This window comes from Aulonocara sp. 'chitande type north' Nkhata Bay, linkage group LG9 (assembly GCF_057382095.1).
Source record: "Aulonocara sp. 'chitande type north' Nkhata Bay isolate Kocher_YH1m ecotype deep benthic linkage group LG9, A_spYH_male_GT1.1, whole genome shotgun sequence".
Lineage (NCBI taxonomy): Eukaryota > Metazoa > Chordata > Actinopteri > Cichliformes > Cichlidae > Aulonocara > Aulonocara sp. 'chitande type north' Nkhata Bay.
In genome coordinates this window covers 22,031,000-22,050,758 of record NC_141352.1, presented here as the reverse complement: position 1 = coordinate 22,050,758, position 19,759 = coordinate 22,031,000, and the positions used below count along the sequence as shown (strand labels likewise).

Here is a 19,759-nt window from a genome sequence, read left to right as displayed (position 1 = left end):
TAGAAACATCACACACCACAAAGGCCTCTGACTACTGTATTCTGCACTTAGATCTTAGCAAAGAAAGAAGAAAAGAATCAAATGTAGGTTTTCCAAGAGTTTTCTTCAAAATACGTGTTGAGTCTTCCTTTTGTTTTACTGTGTATTTCTCCAAGCCAGTGGTTCTCAAACTGTGGGGTGCAGGGGCCCCACTGGTGGGGCGTGGATGACCGGGGGGGTAAAACACGAAGAGAAAACAAAATGATATTTCACCAAAAAACACAACTTATTTGATTTTTTTATTGTTAACAAATGCTAAAAATTGGAGAGTGTGAACTTTTTTTGGCTTATGAATTTGGGCATGTGAGAGAGAGTTTGTGAAACACTGTAAAAGCATTTTCACTTATTATGCGTAATATCCTTCATTAGACACTCAGAGGAGTTCGCTTATAACTCAATCTACTATAAAATCCTAAACGCTCAGAAGTGTTTGTTGATGAAAAACATAAATACAGTACAGAATTATATTTGTTAGGTTTGGGAAGTTTAAAATATAAAAGATGTCAGAATCTTGACCCACACTAAAGTAAGCATGTTCAAATTCAATTTTTAAGTATTATTTTAATATACTTTTAATGAAGACATTACTAATCCATGTAATCAGTTAGGTCTTTGGTCTTTTTCTAAAATCTAAAGTTAGAAAGGAAGCTGGAAAAAAAGGTTAGATTATGGGAGTTTTTGTTTTTTAAAAATCTACAAAAATCATTTTACAATAACTTATTTATTAGTTTTTTGACTAACTGTTTCAGCTTTATTGCATACTCAGTTACCAGGGGCAACAAACCTACCTTATTTTTCACCATTCTAGTACCTGGTCAGGCACTTTTGTTTTTTTTTTTTAGATCTGTCTTAATTTCTAAACCTTGTTTAGATTCAACAAGGTGCTGGACAACATTTGTCAGAGATTTTGGTCCATATTGACATTAGAGCATCACACAGTTGCTGCAGATAGGTTGGCTTCATATCCAATGTGCCGTAGAGTTTTAAAAATGCTTAGTTGGTGCTAAGGGGCCCAAAATGTGCCAAGAAAATATCCCCTACACCGATGATATAAAGCAGGATGCATCCATGCTTTCGTGCTTACACTAAATTCCCTACCATCTGAATGTGACAGCAGAAATCAAGACTCATTACGCCAGGAAAGATTTTCCAATGTGTTACTCTCCAGTTTGGTGACCCATAATGAATTGTAACCTCAGTTTCCTGTTCTTAGTTAACTGGAGTGTCATCTGGTGTGGTGTTCTGCTGCTGCTGCAGAACACCACACCAGATGCCACTTGTTACTTTTGTAACAAACTCAAATAGCTATTTGTTACTCTGGTTACAAAGAGTGGTAATTTGACCTACCAACCTATCAGCTTGAAACAGTTTGACCTCTTCTCCTCTGACATCAACAGGCATGTTCATCCAGAGAGATGCAACTCACTGGATATTTTTCACTGGAGCACATCACGTTCAAAAGCACTTAAATGACCTTTCCTTCCCTTTCTGATGCTCAGTTTGAAATTTAGCAAGTCATCTTGATCATGTCCACATGCCTAAATGCATTTAACTGATGCCATGTGACTGGCTGATTAAATTTTTACATAAATGAGCAGTTGAACAGGTAAAATTGGCTGGCAAGCGTAGAAGAAGAGGTTGTCTTGTGAAGATGATCAGCTTTGTACATTTTAACCTTTGATTTTGCTCTTTTCTTTTTCTTTTTATCGTCTGTTTTGTCTTATTCTGACATACAGTATCCTAAGCTGAAACTGAAAGAACATTAATAAAGGTGCTCTAAGTGCATTCGTATCATTTTTTGAAAAGTTTTGTGAGTGTGAGGAGATTCCTTTGTATACATTCCTTTGATCAGCTAATAAATAAAAAAAACGCTTTCAAATGTTTGTGATGTCTCAACATAGTTTGAGTCCCTTTACAAAAAGGATGAAGAGCATCAACAACAGACAGGCTTTAGCAATAGGATTCAGCGTTCTTGATTCAACAAGATTTAAGTGGTTAAAACTTAAAAATTGCGCACAAATACGAACAAAACCTGTCAGCGTGACACATTCATACCCTATTCACGACCGATTCATGACTGATAAAAAGCTCGACATTTACTCCATAATATATGATGAGAGCTCCTTTTAACTGAGCCGTTAGACTTCAATCAAAAGCCGTGCGGTACTGCTGCAGAGAGAGGATGGAAAGTAAACTTTTATCAGCAGCAGAATACAAACAGCTCGAGAAAACAGATATGGGTCAGGAGCTGCATCTGCACAATTACATTGTTAATGGCAAAGACAATGAAAATGGCGCGGATGGAAAACAAAAGAATATCAAATAACTCGCTCGAGCTGCGTACACCTCAGCCATCGCTACTCAAAAATACATCCAGCGTTTTGAAATGAAGGGCGGAGAGGGAGTGAGAGAGAGGGCTGAAAGGAAGACGAAAAAGCATCTTGAACATCAGTTTTCAGTCTAATGTTAATAATTTATGTTGTCTGTGCTTTTTATTATTATTATTTATTTATTTACTACTTTCTTTTCAGCAGCCTGCCCATTTTTCAAAGGCATCATGGACAGGGAAGCTGTATCAAACTTTTGAGTTTAGTTTCAAAAGGCTTTCTCCCTGTTTATTTATATATTTCTCCTTCTTTACACTTGTCTTGTTGTTATTTGGTGAGGCGATGAAGCTTTGATGAGAAGCAAACCTGACACGTATTCTTCTCTGGTGACCCCAAGCAAATGCAAATAAAGAGGTAAGTATTAAAATACGCGCCTCTTTTTTTTTTACAGCGTCTTCTCTCATCAAAACACTTTAAATGGCCAGTTACATGCATTCACCCACCCTTCCATTAACAATAGGTCAAACGGGTCAAATAACTCTACATCACCTCTGATGTGGAAGTTTGTTCGGGGTGATTCAAGATGCACTTGACCATGACCTCCCAAAGAGAGAGAGTCAGGACAAGTGATTTTATTTGGCACTCTCAATAACTCCGACTTTGAAAAGATGAAAGGAGAATCAGAGATGTTTTTAAAAAAAATATTTGTATGTTGCTCAAAACTTTGAACTCGACAGCACCTTGTGCCCTGAAACACAAAATAGCTCAACGGTATTTGGGAGAAAATATAGTGTAACAAAAAAATTTGTTTCAACTTGATTACATTTATTCAGAGTATTTACTGTCAATGATTAGTATCGTTTAAATATTTTGTGTATAAATAGAGCAAACTGTAGCTACAAAGCCAAAATGGTTGCTGATGTTACTACCCTCTGCTAGCTTGTTACATTTTTTCCTCCATAATGACCTAATTTCAATTAAAAGATGTACAATAACAAACAGGTTAACCAACAGGGAAATAAATAGGCAATCTATCAAAATCAATCTAAACTGCATAAATTGCACTAGAGACATAAGCTAATGTGGCTTATAACTGCTACTCGCCTATGCTAGTTGCCGTTAGCTGGAGGTTAGCTAGAATTTTTAATTTAGCAGCAGAGCAGCACAGTGCCACGGTGGTTAATACTGTTGCCTTACAGCAAGAAGCTCCTGAATTTAATTCCACCATCAGGCCTGAGCTGTTTTATGTGGACTTTGCATGTGTTTGCGTGGGTTTTCTCCTGGTACAGTCCAAAAGACATGCAGTAAGTGGGGTTAGGTTAGCTGGTGATTCTAAATTGCCCGTAGGTGTGAATGTGAGTGCAAATGGTTGTCTGCCTCTCTGTGTTAGCCCTGCGACAGACTGGTGACCTGTTCAGGGTGTACCCTGCCTCTCGCCCTATGGTAGCGATATGATAGGCTCCAGCCCCGCCCCCCCGCAGATAATTTAGCAGCTGTTTTAAGGTTGTGAAATTGAAATTGACCTGTGATGTCAGTGAAACGTTTTTGTCCAGAGAACCTACGCTCACTGGATATTTTCTCTTATACCATCCTCTTTAAACCCTGAGATGGTTGTGTGGGAATAGTCAGAACGGCCAGCACCAACAACCAACTCGCTTAAATCACCTTTCATCCCCTGAACATTTCTGATACACAGTGTGAACTTCAGCAGATCTTATTTACCGTTTTTACAAGCCTAAATGAATTGAGTTTCTGCCATGTAGATATAATAGTGTATTAAATAAAGTTATAAATTACTTCCTGACTTTTGACCCAGTGCTGACTGTGAATTTAATTCAGTTTTTATGTACTCTTTTATTTAGCTTCTTTGCAGCCCCATATCTTTTATCTTGGCCTGTGTTTGTCCTTAATGTTTGGTTTCACTGCATAGCTCTTTGAACAGTCTCGTTGTTGGTTTTTAAAGTGCTTTTAAAGAAAGTGGTATGTTTTGTATTAATGTGTAATAAAACACTTACTTGCCTAGACTGAACTAAATAATGCATTAAACTTCAATATTGCTGTCCTATTTCTATTTTAATCCCCAGCCAATTTAAATATAAAGCAATATTTAGAGCTGGCATAATCAGCATTACTAAGCTAGTTAGGTGAACGTTTTTTTTCTACATCATAAGAAAATTTATCTGCCATAAGGGGGACTTCCAGGGTGTTTTTTAATAGTATGGCACAGGGGGAGACCAAGAACAAAACAGGTGGTGACAGGAAATTACAGTATGTATACAAAAGAAAATTCCCATAAAAAAAACCACTGAGCATAATTTTCAGGCTCATGCTCAGCCTCCTGTCCTACTACAGATTTATTACAGGCAGGGTTTGCACATAATTGTGCGTCGGATAGCTGTTTTGTGAAATTGAAAACATTTCTCTAGTCAGAAAGGCACATTTTAAAAACATCAGTGCAATTTCCATTGAGGCAAGCAAGGCACTTGCCTAGTGAAATCTAAAAGTAGACAATTTTACCACTGTGAACATGTTCTCTCTCCTTTGTTCTCAAACATTGTTCTGTTATAGTGCTTATTGGGTGTTTTTCCTGTCACCTTGTGGCTGCTATTGCCTGTGGTCTCTGGAAGCAGGATTGACTCTGCTTGACATCCAACAAAAGAAATCTTATGTTAGTGTCTGAGTCCTGTTAAAAAAGGCTTGAGCTATTCAAGCTGAGAGGCTTGTTTGCACATATGCATTGTGGATAAACCTCTTGTATTTGATTGGAAACTGATGAGAGACCAGCATGCTAGCCAAGCTGCCACTAGCTGCTTGGCAAGCTGCCACTAGCTGCTTTCACTGTTCTGAGATCTGTTAGCATCTCTGCTTTGTGTGCAAACAGCATCATCATCTCAACAGATGAGTTTTCTCTTACTAACGACCTTGGTCAAAATGTGATGTAGAGAAGTTAGAGTGTGGCGCAAAATAAATTTTTATGAATTAATTGAGCACATTAGCAATGTCAGTTCCTGCCAATCATATTTCTAGTGGCTATTTTGGACGTCGTTTCATAGAAAAAGCATAACTATATTAGCTAAAACAATCACAGGTTCCCACATGTTACTATGTTCTGGCCTTAAATGACAGATTCTATCATAACACACAAACACAAAAGTCATGTCAAACAATTGTTTATTACTAATTATGGTACAAATCAATGTGACAGACTTGAAGCTTTTTTTTTATTTTTGTTTTTTAGAAATACACAAAGTGCTGCTTAACTGACCAAACAGATATTGCTCTATAGATTACAGTTTTCAGTCTATATATAAAAACGAAAATAAAATAAATCAACCTCTGCAGGCTCTTCAGCTTTGGTTTCTAGTTCTTTGACTATGAACAAAATTTCAAGCCAGTTTGTCTGTGTTAGTAAAATTTCACAAACGTATTTAAGGGTGGTAAACAAATAATCCTAATTGAGCTAAGAGCAACATTACTGTAATCTCCTTTTCCCTCTATGTAGGTCTACAGAGCTGTGGAAACTGAGAGGTGAACGTATGGCACAAAAAAAAAGAAATAATACTACAACAATATAAAAGATGAGTCACATGTGGCTCAGGAGACCACTTCACAAAAATAAAACAATCATGTGTCACGTAATAAAAAGAAAACCCACAAGCGTCTCCTTCCCATTGAAGGTGAACATGGACACACACAGTGCAGAGTTGTCATCTTTTTCATCTTTTCTACTGACCTGCGGATGCTTGTATGGCATTTTTATGATTCTCACAAGAACAGTACTGAGGTAAACCTTGGATGAACTAATGTACAATTCTACTCTTCAATCCTTTTCTTCTCAGATTTTAAAGATTGTCAACATCATGAATCTATTTCTCTGTACAATGTGCATAACTATAGAGCTTTGGTCCAGCATTGAAAAGTTGAGCAAAGGCATGACTCCTTTCTGTGTCGTCCTTTATTTTTTTTGTTTTGGTTACAGCTTTTATTGTTAAGCGTCACAACGGATCCACTGCTGCTTTCTAACATCTGTGCAGAGGTTTATTTCTTGGCCAAAGGTTTGCCTGAAGTTAAGTGTTTTTTCTTCTTCTAGAAGCAAAATAAAAATGCACAAAATCTGTAAGTGTGAATGCATCGAAAAGAAAAACAAAACAAATATCTGTGAAAAGAAGTACAGCAGGAGCTGCTGTGGATGTGCAGATGAAAATTTAGTGAAATTCTCCACAGTCTGCGATTGCCTTTTCTGCCTTTTCAAGACAACCTCAGTGATTTCTTTAAAAACACAGACATGTAAAGCTTTTTCAAGTGTTTTTCTACCATTTACAGTGGGTGTGTGTTTTCCAGGCAGCGCAGAAGAACCTAGCAGTTCACAAAAAGGAGTGAAAAACTGAGATAACCAATGTGACATGAAAGGACATATATCGAGCAGACAGACACATGATTCTGAATAAATTGCATCAAATTTCACCTCACTTCAAATTAAGTTCACTCACTCTGACATGTGACACTTATTCTCAGCATTCACCTATTTTTTTTTTCATATGAGGGTTTTTGCAGGAGCCAAATATTTGCAGTGACGGTTTAAGAGGGTTTTCTTTCTCTTTTCTTTTTCCCCCCCTGGATTATTGACGTTTCTGACAAAGTAAGAGCGCGCAGGAATGGAGTGTGAATTACTCAAAAAATCAGTGGACTGAAATTGAACTCTTCAAGTTAACCTCTTAAATTAAAAGGTGTAAGATAAAGGATGGTGTATTTTTTGATTTTATGAGCATGACATTGACTTAGTTGAAAGGAATGCAAAATACAGTGGAAAAAGAGCAATTTATCTTTGCAAAAGAACACACTGATGTTTAGTCAGTGGCAACAAAAAATGCTTCAACCACACGTTTGGCTCATTTCATGTAAAATAATTATGAAAATTCCGATTTTTAATGTTAATTTTGGCCTTCCTGGTGAAATTCATATACACTATCTTATCATGTGGTGCGATTTGAAGCATGCAGTAGCAAATCGGCTCAAAAAGAAAATACATTTTCATCACGGCAGACACTTTTTGGAGCTGTTTGACATGACAGTTTTGACTCTTTTTTTGTTGTTTCGTTCAACTTGACCCACAGAATAAAACACTTTAGAAAAAGGGGAGAGAAAGTCGTGGGAACAGATAAATAAAAAGGTAAAATTTTCCCCCAGTCCTTGAGCTGAAGTTGTGTGTGTTCTTTGGCTATCAGGCTTTGGCAATAGAATGACACAGTAGCTCGAAACAAAGCTGCAGTAGACTTGACAGACACCGAAACCCCTCCTCATCATCATCGTCATAGTTATCATGTGACAGTCCATAGTTTCTTAAGTCCATCCTTCGAATCCATCTCATTAACTTATTAATAAATACCTGTAAAAGTTGTACAAAGTTACACCGTGACTGAAAATATTTGCAGATGAAACACAAGTCGGAGGCAAACAACATTATTATGCAATTGTTTAACAGCAACAGTTAAATTTTTTTTATGTCCAAAAAGAGATTTTTTTTTTTAATCAGCGTGATTTCAATTTGAAGACAGCATTTTTCTTTTTTCCCTTTTTTAAGTATTTACATACAAACAATGAAGAAAAAAGTAAGCGAGACAAAGATAAAATGTATACTCAACCTCACAGATATAGCTTAGATTCTGCCAGTACAAATGTAAAAATTTAGAGCACATTTACATTACAAAATTATTCAGATGCAACAGACTTTGGTAAATAGTGTTTCGATTTGGTATGATCTCTCTACTAAATCCCTCCTGGTGGGAACCAAAATTTGGGCGACAGTCTGGTCTGTAAGGCCAGAATCTAAAAACTCTTTGAAACAGCACACCGTATGTTTTTTACATAATTCTCAGATATTAATCTCTTTTTTCATGTTTTTGGTTTCGCCAAGGTAATTTACATAATTGTGGTAATCACACTGACAACACATAGTTTTTCGTTTGCAAACTCATGACTGTCCATCCGGGTGACTTGGGCAACATTTTGTCAGTTCTCATTTCGAGAGGAGTTCATCCACCTTTTGTTGTTTTTAATGGCTGCCACTTTTCCACTCCACTGTTTGGTCAGAGAGCTCGTTCATTTCGGGAGCTCCTCTAGAGAATCAGTGAGAGGGTCCATTGGTGCGCCAGCGCCGAGGTCGGGCTGTTTCAAACGCTTTATTGTGTTTTTCAAGGCTTGCCTCTTGTTGCAGAACCAGACACGCACCACCTCCCTGTCATAGTTCAGTTTCTCCGCTATTTCCGTCATTTCCTGTCCGGAGGGGTGCGTGTTCTTCTCAAAGTGGCTGTTGAGGATCTCGAGCGCCTGTGGGGTGAAAGAGGTCCTCCGCTTGCGTTTTTTCGAAGGTTCGCTGCCGATAAACTCAGTCAGGTTCTGCATGCCGGATCGGTGGCGGGCTTCAGCCTCGGCCATCCAGCGCTCCAGAACGGGCTTAATCTTCTGGGCGCTTTTAGGGGTGATGTCCAACTTCTCAAACCTGGCAGGATATAAAAGGCCAGGGTTCAGTTTGCCTGTAAGACTGTTACCTATAGTGTTCTCTTGGGCTTCCTGTGGTAGGAAAAAGTGGCTTCTCAGGATGGTGTGTCTGGGGAGAATTGAGAAAAAACAATCTTACTTAGGTGCCCTGCCAGAACAAGGGATAAGCTGCCTGCCTTTAAGTCTCCTCAACCAGAATGCCACAGGGACTGAGACTAACATCCAGGTGAACAAACTCTGCATCCTGCACCTGGACACACCTGAGCTGCAGCAGCTCGAGGCGATGCTTTGCCAGTGATGTGTTAATTTTCTGGACGAGGCTCTGGTTCTCTGTCCCAAACTGGCAATAGTGGAACAAGGAGATATTGCCAATGGCTAGCAATCGAAATATTTGCTCTTTTAAATATTTCTCATGAACCAAAATCACAAAAATCTTCTGCTCAGGTGAAATAAACCCCCACCCCATCTTCCCCCCAAAAATCCACTTATGCATGCAGTTAAATATGGCACCATCATTTATTTACAAAAAGAGCTTGAATTATTCATCAAAATGTACATTTAATACATTTTTAACCTTTCTTTCATCTTCTAACAACCTCTCATTTTATATTTAATAAGAATACATTTACAAGTCCTGCAACTTTACTCATAATTCAGCCATTTCTCTGCATTTCTCAAGTCACAGGAAGTAAGACGAGAGGAAGGCAGAGTTTTAAAAAGCAATGCTAGCTGGCAGCTCAGCGACTGTCGGGTGCAGTTTGGACATGATATGAAGTCTGAATTAGATGATGTTTACTAAGAATGGAAGAACAACTATTTAGGATTCAACATCATGTCATTTTGTTCAGGAGTTTGAATGGCAACAGCCCAAATATCAGTGTGTTCACTGCTTTTTTCCTTGTATGGAACTGAATAACAACAGTGCAGTTTGAGGTAAGTATTTGATAAGAAAGACATGACAGAGTTTGGAAAATCTGTTAATAAACTAACAGCACATTTGCCTTTTTGTTAAAGACACTAGTACTTTAACAAGTTTTTGAAAGAAATATCCATGACTGTGGACTTTGCGAGCCTTACGACAGTTTGTGTTCTGTAATCATTACAAAGGTGATCGTACGAAAATGTACATATTTCTAATAAAAGAAACCACAAACCGGGCGGCTAATATTTGCCGAAGATATTATTTGGACATAAAAACTTGATCAACAAAGCTGAAGTGACAATGTTTTGTGGCTATTTGTCACGTTGACAAAAAAACATGAGAAGAAACGGCAGACGCTGCAGTTTTAATAAGTTTCCAACAAGTGTCCAATTACAGTACACCGCTATGAGCAGTTCCTTGCACTAGTGATATTAGCATGGTAATTTCCATTTATTTCTTCAAAGTATGTCATAATTTTTTTAATAGCAGGTTATGGAAAGTGGCAGAAATTTAGATAGTGAGATGAGACATAACGACACATGATTCAGTTCTAATAACAGTTACTCTTAAAGGCCTTATTCCCAAACATTATGGGAACATGACAGACACAAGTGTTATTTTCAAATGTTTTTTAGTCTAAAAACCTACAAAGGTTAACTGTACCAAAAAAGTTGTAGTGCGGTTTTGTGGCTATTTCTCATTTTGACAAGAAAGAAAGTCACGGACACGACACTTTCACCATGTTTCCAAATGCATGTCCATTTAAAGTAGTCCAGTATCAGCAGTTTTTATTCAAGGAGAAAATCAGGATGTTTAATTACAATATTTTTATTTCTCTGTTCCAGGAAAATAAAAATCTTTATCACTTTTACCTCTTTCCATTAATCTTTGCACTGGTGATTTGAGCATTCTCTGGATTATCTCAGGATTTTTGCTTTTATTTGATAGCAGATTACAGAAAGCAGCAAAAATTTAGGTAGCAAGATGAAACATACCAAAATTTAGTCTCAAACCAGAGATGCTGTGGTTATGGTTTTAGTTAACCTTAAATTTAACTACATACCCAATAAATAAGGTCTACAGATGATTTGGTACTAACAACATCAACTCTTAAAAGCATCACTTCCAAACATTATTGGATAAATGGGGACAGAAAGTGTTGGTTTCAAATGTTTTTCAGTGAAATAACTCTAGAAAGAAAGCTACACTGAAGCACTGCTCTCTGTGGAGCAAACAATGCAAAAAGAGACGGTTTTTAATAGCGAGGGAAACAGAGGCCCAGATGCCCATGCATGCATGAACTTTCTCTGTTTCTACACCTCGTTGGTGCATTCCTCTTTGTCGACAGGCGGTATTATTTATAACCCCGTCCTCCTCCTAAACACAGGAAAAAGAGGAGGGCTCCATACTGAGGGGAATACATTAGTAAATATGAAGAGTCACCAGAGACAGGACATTTCATGGATCAACAGGAACCGCGGATACTAAAATGAGTTGAGAGCTGCTCAGCTGGGGTATGCACTCCCCTCCTCTAGTGCATCAGCACGAGGGAGCGAGCCTCTCTGGCTCTTCTTAAAAGTACCTAAGGAGCTCTGCTTAGACATGCTGCATGTTTGGACTGAGTTTGCTGCAGGGTTTACATTCAATACCCACAGAGAGCTATCTGAGTGGGACATACATACAATCAGGCTCGCCTCACTCTACTCTCATTTTACGTCAGGTTTATTACAAGTCCAGACTTTGTGTTCTTGTTTCCTTTTAAACTCTAAATGCAAAATTGTTGCAAAATGATGTATCTTGACAGTTACCATCATAATTATTCAAAGACTAACACTGCTCATGTTGCTCGGCTTGTTTAGATTGATTTCGATTGTGTCGTTGTTAAGGCTGCATTATGTTGATGTTAAAATGTTTGGCTACGTTTGTTGAACCATTACGGAAATCTGAATTTAGTTTATAGCTCTCATATGAGCCATATAAAACTATATATATGACTGGTGTTCTTCTTTCCTAAGCTTGTTATTTTTATTAACTGTTTGTTCATATCTGGATAAAAAATATGTTTAAACCATCAAATATTTTAAACCTGAGCTCAGCAGTTTGAAACAATTCAAAATATCCATCTTAAACCCTGTAATAAAAACAAAAGATAGCGATTTTATTTACTTTAAGTTTTCATTTAGCGTATTTTCCCAAAAGGGGCCACTCAGGCACATCCCTGGCTTGATGTTACCCTCATGTAAAGCCTGTGCCTGTTTAGATAAACTAATAAAGTGCCTGGAAACATTGTGAGCAATGAAAGCAGACAAGATGGAAGCATCTGTCAGTGTCTGTTCACTGTCTACGTCGGGAGCCGCAGCCCCAGAGCTACTGTGACGTCCCGTTTCCTCCTCAAACTTCATGTCTATGTTGATGTTAACTAAACTAAAGCATGTGAAGTTAGCCCCACTACTTAAAACATCAGGACATCATGTCCAGTGTCATACAAACAACAAAAAAATTGTCTTAACGGCATGAATAACAGCCCACAGAGTGTTTATTTTTGAAGCTAATGGCTTTTAATGTGTGTTATAAATATTTGAATTATGTCTGGCTGTAAATATTTCATGTGTGATTTGACGACTTTAAACATTAGTGCGGGCCTCATAAGAACCCCCCGCTCCTGTAGTGTTTCACATTTTATCGGCTGTTTGATGTTGATGTGATGAAATTTTTAAAGGTGCGTGGCAGTGCCGTGTCACATAAACAGTACAGGTCATCAGCAAATGCACATGCACTTTGAAGGGACATTAAATTTAATACAGAAACAAGATTAGGGACTTTTATTGAAAGAGATGGATGCAAAACAAGAGAAGATTAGATTTGAGGAAAACAAAACCCAGTTAGCGTTAACTTCCATATCTAATCTGGACACTTAAAATACTTTTGTTTTCTATTTTACACCGTTTAGTTCTCTTTTAAAAGCAATATTTGGACACCATGTGGCCCAATTATTCTGTCTCGAAATGGAAACGTGGCTCATTTGGTATCTGCATGCAAAACGTTAGTCAAGTGGAACAACAGGAGGAATGAAACACTGATTGTCTGATAGTCTCATGAATGTATAATGTCCCATTTATGACTAAACTGTCCTCGTGGAAGCAGTAAGACACAGCAGTCTTATTAATACATCATCGCCGTCAAGCTCCCTCATGTTCAGCCAGAGCGAACAGCACCGGGCCTTAGTAATTATTAAATGCTTTAAGTGCTCCGTGTAATACTTGTGTATGTATTTTGCATAAGTGACGGCCAGCTGTCATGTCAGGGGAAGGAGTTTAAGTAGAGACATGAGAGCTTCGTTTGTCAGCCAATTATATATTTTAATATGTTAACGATGCCTGTTAAAACACGGATGAGAGCACCCGACAGCTCATTGCAGCTGCGCTGCTTTCACTGATTAGAAATACAGGTAGACAATAGTAGTCGAGTTGTTTTTATTTTTTCCCCCTGCGTTTGTCCTTACCTGCAGATGGCAGACTGGCTGTAAGCCGGCCCCTCGGCTGCGCTGAGCGCCTGGCCCACCTGAGTCTGTGTCAGGCCCAGGGACAGCCGGCGGATCTTGAATGCTTTGGCAAATTCACGAATCTCCTCCAGGTTGACCCCGTCCACCTCGCTGGGGGCGGTTTGCGGGTCTACAATACAACACACACATCTCATTTTATTAGCCCTCTGCTCACCTTATTTTTCAGAGTGAATGAGGCAAACATCCAACCATATGCGATCATGATGCCTCTAAACAACTTTAAAAAAAATAGTCCTGCTCTGGGTCAGAACTTATTATTTCTCTCTACACATATCTGAGAAATGTTTTGAAGAATAAACTCATCTGAGGTTTGAATACAGGCGTGTTGTGGCTTCGGCTTTGGCAAGTGTAAATCTTTAATCTCACATATAAAAGCATATGGACAAAAAACAGACGACACATGGCTTGTTAATTCAAAGGAAAGACAGATAGGTGCTGTGCTACTATAGCTCTCTGTATGAATACACATATATTTTGAAGCTGGCTTTCTCAGAAAAACATTAAAGAATGTATAAAGAAATTATTTCACCCATCTGACCCCCCAAGTCAACACAGTTCAAGCCTACAAAGCAGCGGCGAGCCTCGCTCACAAACGATACCCTGCTTTTACACAAAGAGAGGCTGTTTGCGAAGCTCCACATTTGAAAACTTCACTGAAGAATTTCTCCGCTAATAAAAAGTGATTTCACGTTGTACATCAATGTCAGGTGCCCTGGCATCCTGCTTACTAAAGCAAAGTTTGTGCCTCTGAATTATTCATCCTGGTCATTATCAATGAATTATTAAAGGAATCCTCCAAGCGTATTTAAGCAAAAATCTATGGGCCTGCCATCTCGCTGTGCCTCATAAGTGACGTGTAGCGTATGCGCCGTGCTCCATACGTGTGAACACACAGAGGACTCGCAGCTTCCTATCATCTTCACAGTGATGAGCATCCTCCCATCATTCCCACTGGAGCCTATTTGCGTAGCAGTTTGAAAGACTAGCGGCAGCCGGATCCATATTTTTCTTTACCCAAACACGATTTAAGATTAAAGACCTTCTCATTTACCTCGCAATAATGAGAGGCCTCACAAAAACAGACAGATTAGTGGACAAAAGGCTCAGTTTTAAAAGCACTGAAACAAAGAAAAGGAGGCTGACTTTTCTTTACAACAGTAATACACTTTTTACTCTTAATAATTACGACAGGACAAAAACAAGTGAAGCAATCAATGTATCTGCTTGAAAGGAAAATTAGGAAAAAAATGCTGCCTTCATAAATTACAGGCTAGACTTGTGCTATTATGTGCCAATGTTTGTCTTTCAGTTTAGCAGAAAAATACTTCTTTTATGCTTTTATTTTTACTTGAAGTGCTAATAACTGATGATGAAGTTTGTAGTGTAGAAATTTGGAAAACATGACTCAGAAAAGTGCAAACACCAGGCAAACCTGATGATCAGACATCCTATTTATCCGAACACGTGATTTGATCCCACGGGCCTCTGCAATCGCAAAAAGGTTTAAGCTATTTAAGCATCTTTGTTCTGGAAGCAGCTGTATGGATATGATGTAAAAACAATGTTATTGTTGTTGCTTACGATGATGAATCTACAGTATCTGCTTAATAGTACTCTGATTAACTGTTTCTTGTTCACAAAACCCAATAATGTCTACTTCAAATTAGGAAGGTGATCAATGATCATTACTCCTCCAAATAGCTGTCTGATCGCAATATATGCATCCACACCTGCATTAGCTTAAATGAATCCTAACACTCTTCCAGATTATATTAAGGAGAGCACTTTTTTCTGCTTCAATAGCTTAGCTGTCCTTCTCCACTCCAAATAAAAAAAATTAAAACAAAGTCAATAAAAAATATTGCTGGCGTTAGTCCTTCTATTAACAGAAATCCTGAGGTTTTCAATCTGTTTCTGGCACTTTGTTTTTGGCCAGCGAATGCTTCTGTCGCTCTGATTCTGTCACGGGATTTTGCTTTGCCTATGAATGCTGTAAGTGATATTGAGAGGAAGTGATATGGCTCGCACTCAGCATAAAACATTAATTTCATTTACCATACAAGTGGCCCGCTATGATTTTTGTCCTCATAAGATATTTTCTGAGCTGCAAGTAAACATAAACTAAACACAAAGTCCACAACAAGTTGATCAATGGCGACTTTTTTTTTAAATTAGATTCAGTGGCATTGTAGCTGCCTTTGAAATGAGTTTACATGGAGCTTAAGAGAATCGACTCTGACAAATGAAATTTATCTGAATAAAACAGAGTTTTTAAAGGCAATAGCTGCACGCTGACAGGCTGTGGACCAGTGATTTATAAGGCCCTGCCAAAGCCCACGCGCTGGCAGAATGAAACTTATGCTCATTTTACATAACAGACGCCAGTTTAGATTGTCTAATAAACCAAAGAAATGACAGTAAAGGAAAAAATAAAACAATCCTAGCAGGCAGGGATCAGTCAAAAGCTGTCTACACTGAGAGTAATGAAGATGTGAAGTAGCGATGCTAAAGGTTTGTTTATTAGAATTAGAAAAAAAGGAGAAACATGTAGTTAATGCAGCAATGCAGATTTTGTTTTTATTTTCTCTGGTTTTAATATATTTGTTTCTGAGATTTCTGTCATTGATGTTGCAGTATTGGGCAAAAAATTTAAATTAACATCTCTTTCAGTGATTCTATTTATTTGAAAGGGACTATTTGTTAAATAGTTTTCTATTATATATATTTATTCTGTTCATATTAGATTGCAACAGTTTACAAGTTTGAGTTTGTGTCAGCTTATGTTAACTCCTGATCGTTAAATCTTTTTATTATTGGTTATTCATATATAAATCCAGCTGCTTTAAATTCCAACTAGAACACCAAATGTTTTAATCCGCAGCTTTAAATTTGGTCCTCAATTTTGGTTTCTGTGTTGGATTTCCTTGTTTTGTTTTGGTTTTGATTGTTTAAAAATGCTGCTTTAGATCAGTTTTCAGTAGTTGTGTGTTATTGCGACTGGTACACGCCCACTTTATGGTTTTGTTTGCCCTGTGTTTTTAGCCTATTGTTAGGTAGTTGTTTTTGATTTTACTGTAACAATATGAAAACTCTACAATGTTTATAGGTATTATATGTGCATAAATGCTAAAAATGAGTCATGTTAGCCTGTTGTTAGGTAGTTCATAGGCTGTGTTGCTAGGCAATGTACTGCCATAGTATTGATGTATAGTATAGATGAGAACCTTCAGATGTACCTGTTTACCACATCAGGTTGCTTAGTTTGCAGACAGAGATTTTGTGTATTACAGTACGTTATGGTTGGTATTTCTTAAACTGCAAGTTCAGAGCATAGTCAAACTCTTATGGTTAACTTTTTTATATATAGTTCAATAATGGCACTATTCCCTGTTTTTAATCATATTTATGCATATTTAAGGTTGTTTTTTAGTTCTTGCCTTCGCTTAGATGCTGACTTCATTTTCTGTTTTTCTTTATTTCATTTTATCATTGTGACGTGCTTATCTTCTCTCAGTTTCACTAAATTCTGTCGACATCTAAATATATTATTTCTACTTTTATTTCCTTATAAATGGACTTATATTGAGCAAAAAAGTTAAATAAACATATAATAAATAAAGATTGTAGGTATAGAACGATGCAATAATGTAATGCAACCACACAAAGCATTTGATATAGACCTTTGTAGAGACCTTTGTCACAAAGTGCTGAGATGTGAACTAACACACGGAATGTTGTTACTTTTATTCTTTAAGAAAATAAGAGCATGCCTCAACTTGAAATAAAAACATCTCTGACAATTGGAGAAATCCGCAGTGTTATGTGGAATGAAATGACAACACATTGCTCTTTCAGCGATCGACAACCTTCCACCTCGGCTGTATTGAATGACAGAAAAATATTTCCATGGCTACGTTCCGCTAGTTGTGTAATTCCTCTCGTTATAAATCACATTATAAAATGCTGTGAGCTGAGCTGTGTTGGACACTTACTGCTGACCAGCTGCCCCACGCTGAGAGCCGAGGAAGAGGAGGAGGTGGAGGAGGAAGAAGAGGCCTGGTGGAGAGGACTCTGTCTGTGGGGCATGTGGAGCAGGTTGGGCTGAGATGATGCGGGGCCTGTCTGACCCTGCTGAGCCTGAGGCAGCTGGACACAAACACACAGAGAGAGAGAGAGCTGACACGATATACTGACAGCATGTTTTACTCTCTGTGCACATCGTCACAATAATCAGAATTTACAGTAATCATGTCATTATGGTGATTGGGCCACAATATCAAATCTAATCAATTAATCAGCAGCTATTAAATTAGCCACTTAGAAGGTGAATATAATTAGATTTACCTTGTACCTGATGATTACTGCCTGCAGTATTTGCACTGACAGAGCAGACTATAGTGCCAATAGTCTGCTCAATAGACTAGAGCAGTAGTTTACCACTGTATTTGGCAGTGAGGGTCTAAAAGGAAGCTTGTTCAGCTCAGGCACTCCACTGTCTCTGTGAGCTTTATAATCGCCTATCTGCAGAAAAACAATTAAGAATCTTCTTCTGCTCTGTATCTTGATACTAATAACGGCAGCCTGAATCCTAAATAAAAACATGTGGACACAGCAGTCCCCATATCAAACATAATTCATGATCTGCAGGCTACGTGCTCTGATGGAAAAAAAAAAGAAACAGTGTATTTTCATGTTTTATGCACATTTGAATTGCTTTTACAAGATCAAGATGGTGTGTCTCCACTCTTAAAAGCTGTCTCCGCCATAAACTGGGCAGGCTTCTTCTTCTCCTTCTGTGCTATTAATTATTTTCTCTGTGGCATGTGTTTGTTTGGATGGTGGGGGGTGTCAACAGCAATGCACACACTGTCAGGACTGTTGACAGGCTCAGAGAATTATCTAGCTTCACTGGAAATATTCGAGACTGCAGGCTGTGACAACCGTAAATTATGCCCGCGGAACAATGTGTACATGCGGGGCTTTGAAGTGGAGACAAAAGCATAAACATTATTACAAATGCATTAATTCATTCAAGAGTATGATCTGCCGTTCTCGGGGGGGGGGGGGGGGGGGGGGGGGAGGGACCCACAATTAGGTGTCCGCCCGCTAAGAGTTCATCCATCCTTGACTGTAGAGGCCTTCAATGTGAACTTTTACCCTATAATTCAGTCCTGACATCATCATTATCAAGTCAATAACTTTTCACTGTCGGCGTGAATGCATCTGGTGCTGCACGCGTTCGCCGAAATTGGGAGGAGGTGTTTGCTCGAGTGTTCCTACTTACAGTGTGAACTCAAACAAAAAGGAAAAAACAGAGCTGGGGTTTTTTGTGTGTCTCTCTTTAAATAAAACAAAATGTTTCATGTTCAGGTCAGAAAGGACAAATCGTAAGGATGGAGAGTGTGACTGAGGCAGGAGGAGGAGGGTGAGTGAAACGGAAAGCAGGTGGAAAACAGAGCGAGGAGTGTTTCAGTTTTAAGTGGGGTGATGAAAAGTGGTGTGTTTTTTTTTTCTTATGTTGGGCTCTGCAGGGGTTTAGCAGTCTCGCTGAAATTGTACCAGGAGCTACAATTTTCCAAGTGGAGTGATGCAAATGAGCATTATGAGTGTTGAAGCGGGAAAAATATGAGGTGTTTATCATAAAACAGAGCTGCCTTGGCTTTTGCTTTCATGAATAAACAGGCTAACTCTAGTTTGACTCCACTAGGTGTTGCTCATTCGACAGTTTTTAAAACACAGCTCGTGATCACTTGAGGAGTACGAGTTTAAGAATGTAATAAGCTGCTCTGCAAGCCTTCCTCCTTTTTATACGTGTGTGTGAGAGTGTGTTTGTACATGAGCATATATGTTACCTGCTGTCCAGGCTTGATTGGTGACAGCGTGATTCCCTGGGTGTTGATGACAGGCAGAATCTGATTGCCGATCACTGTGGCGATGATCTGGCCTTGAGCGTTGGTCAGAAGCTGAGGTGTAATTGGCTGTACCTGCAGTGCTGGGTTGCCACCCCCTGATTGGCTGGAGGGCCCTGCAGAGTTGGGCATCAGTGGGATTGTTCCAATTATCTACAAAGGGGGTAAGAGAGGAGACAAAATCAGCTGGGTGGTTTTAAAAAGTAGAAAGAGCGGAGAGGCTAAATGCTACTGGAGGTATCAGTTGTAATGATATCTACTGCTGTGAGTCTTTAGGCTTTTTTTATGTGTTTCTGATTGGAAATGAAGTTTAAACTGGTCATATCTCATGTTCTGTGGTTAATGAGAGCGCTCTGCTTTTGAGCTGGTCTGTTTGTGATTCGGGGAGGAAAAAACATGCAGAAGTGTCCACTGATCATCTGTCACTGAGGTGGTTTTACAGCCTAGAGCAAGTGAAGCCAAAGCAGACTGCTGGGAGCGCACTGCAAAGGTCAGCGCTGAA

General features: G+C 38.6%; 1 protein-coding gene across 3 annotated transcripts in view; it reads right to left on the bottom strand.

Annotated features, from left to right (window-relative positions):
* Positions 1-5,552: 5,552 nt before the first annotated feature.
* The window catches only part of pou6f2 (POU class 6 homeobox 2), a 79,162-nt gene continuing 64,955 nt past the window's right edge, over positions 5,553-19,759 (bottom strand). For all 3 annotated transcript variants that reach the window (XM_086306526.1, XM_086306527.1, XM_086306528.1), the window contains 4 exons: positions 19,201-19,410; positions 17,341-17,494; positions 13,289-13,457; positions 5,553-8,973 (listed from right to left, as the gene is read on the bottom strand). In XM_086306526.1, coding sequence (XP_086162652.1) covers positions 8,466-8,973; positions 13,289-13,457; positions 17,341-17,494; positions 19,201-19,410 — 1,041 coding nt within the window. In that variant the 3' untranslated portion in view covers positions 5,553-8,465. The remainder of the gene's footprint in view (positions 8,974-13,288; positions 13,458-17,340; positions 17,495-19,200; positions 19,411-19,759) is intronic.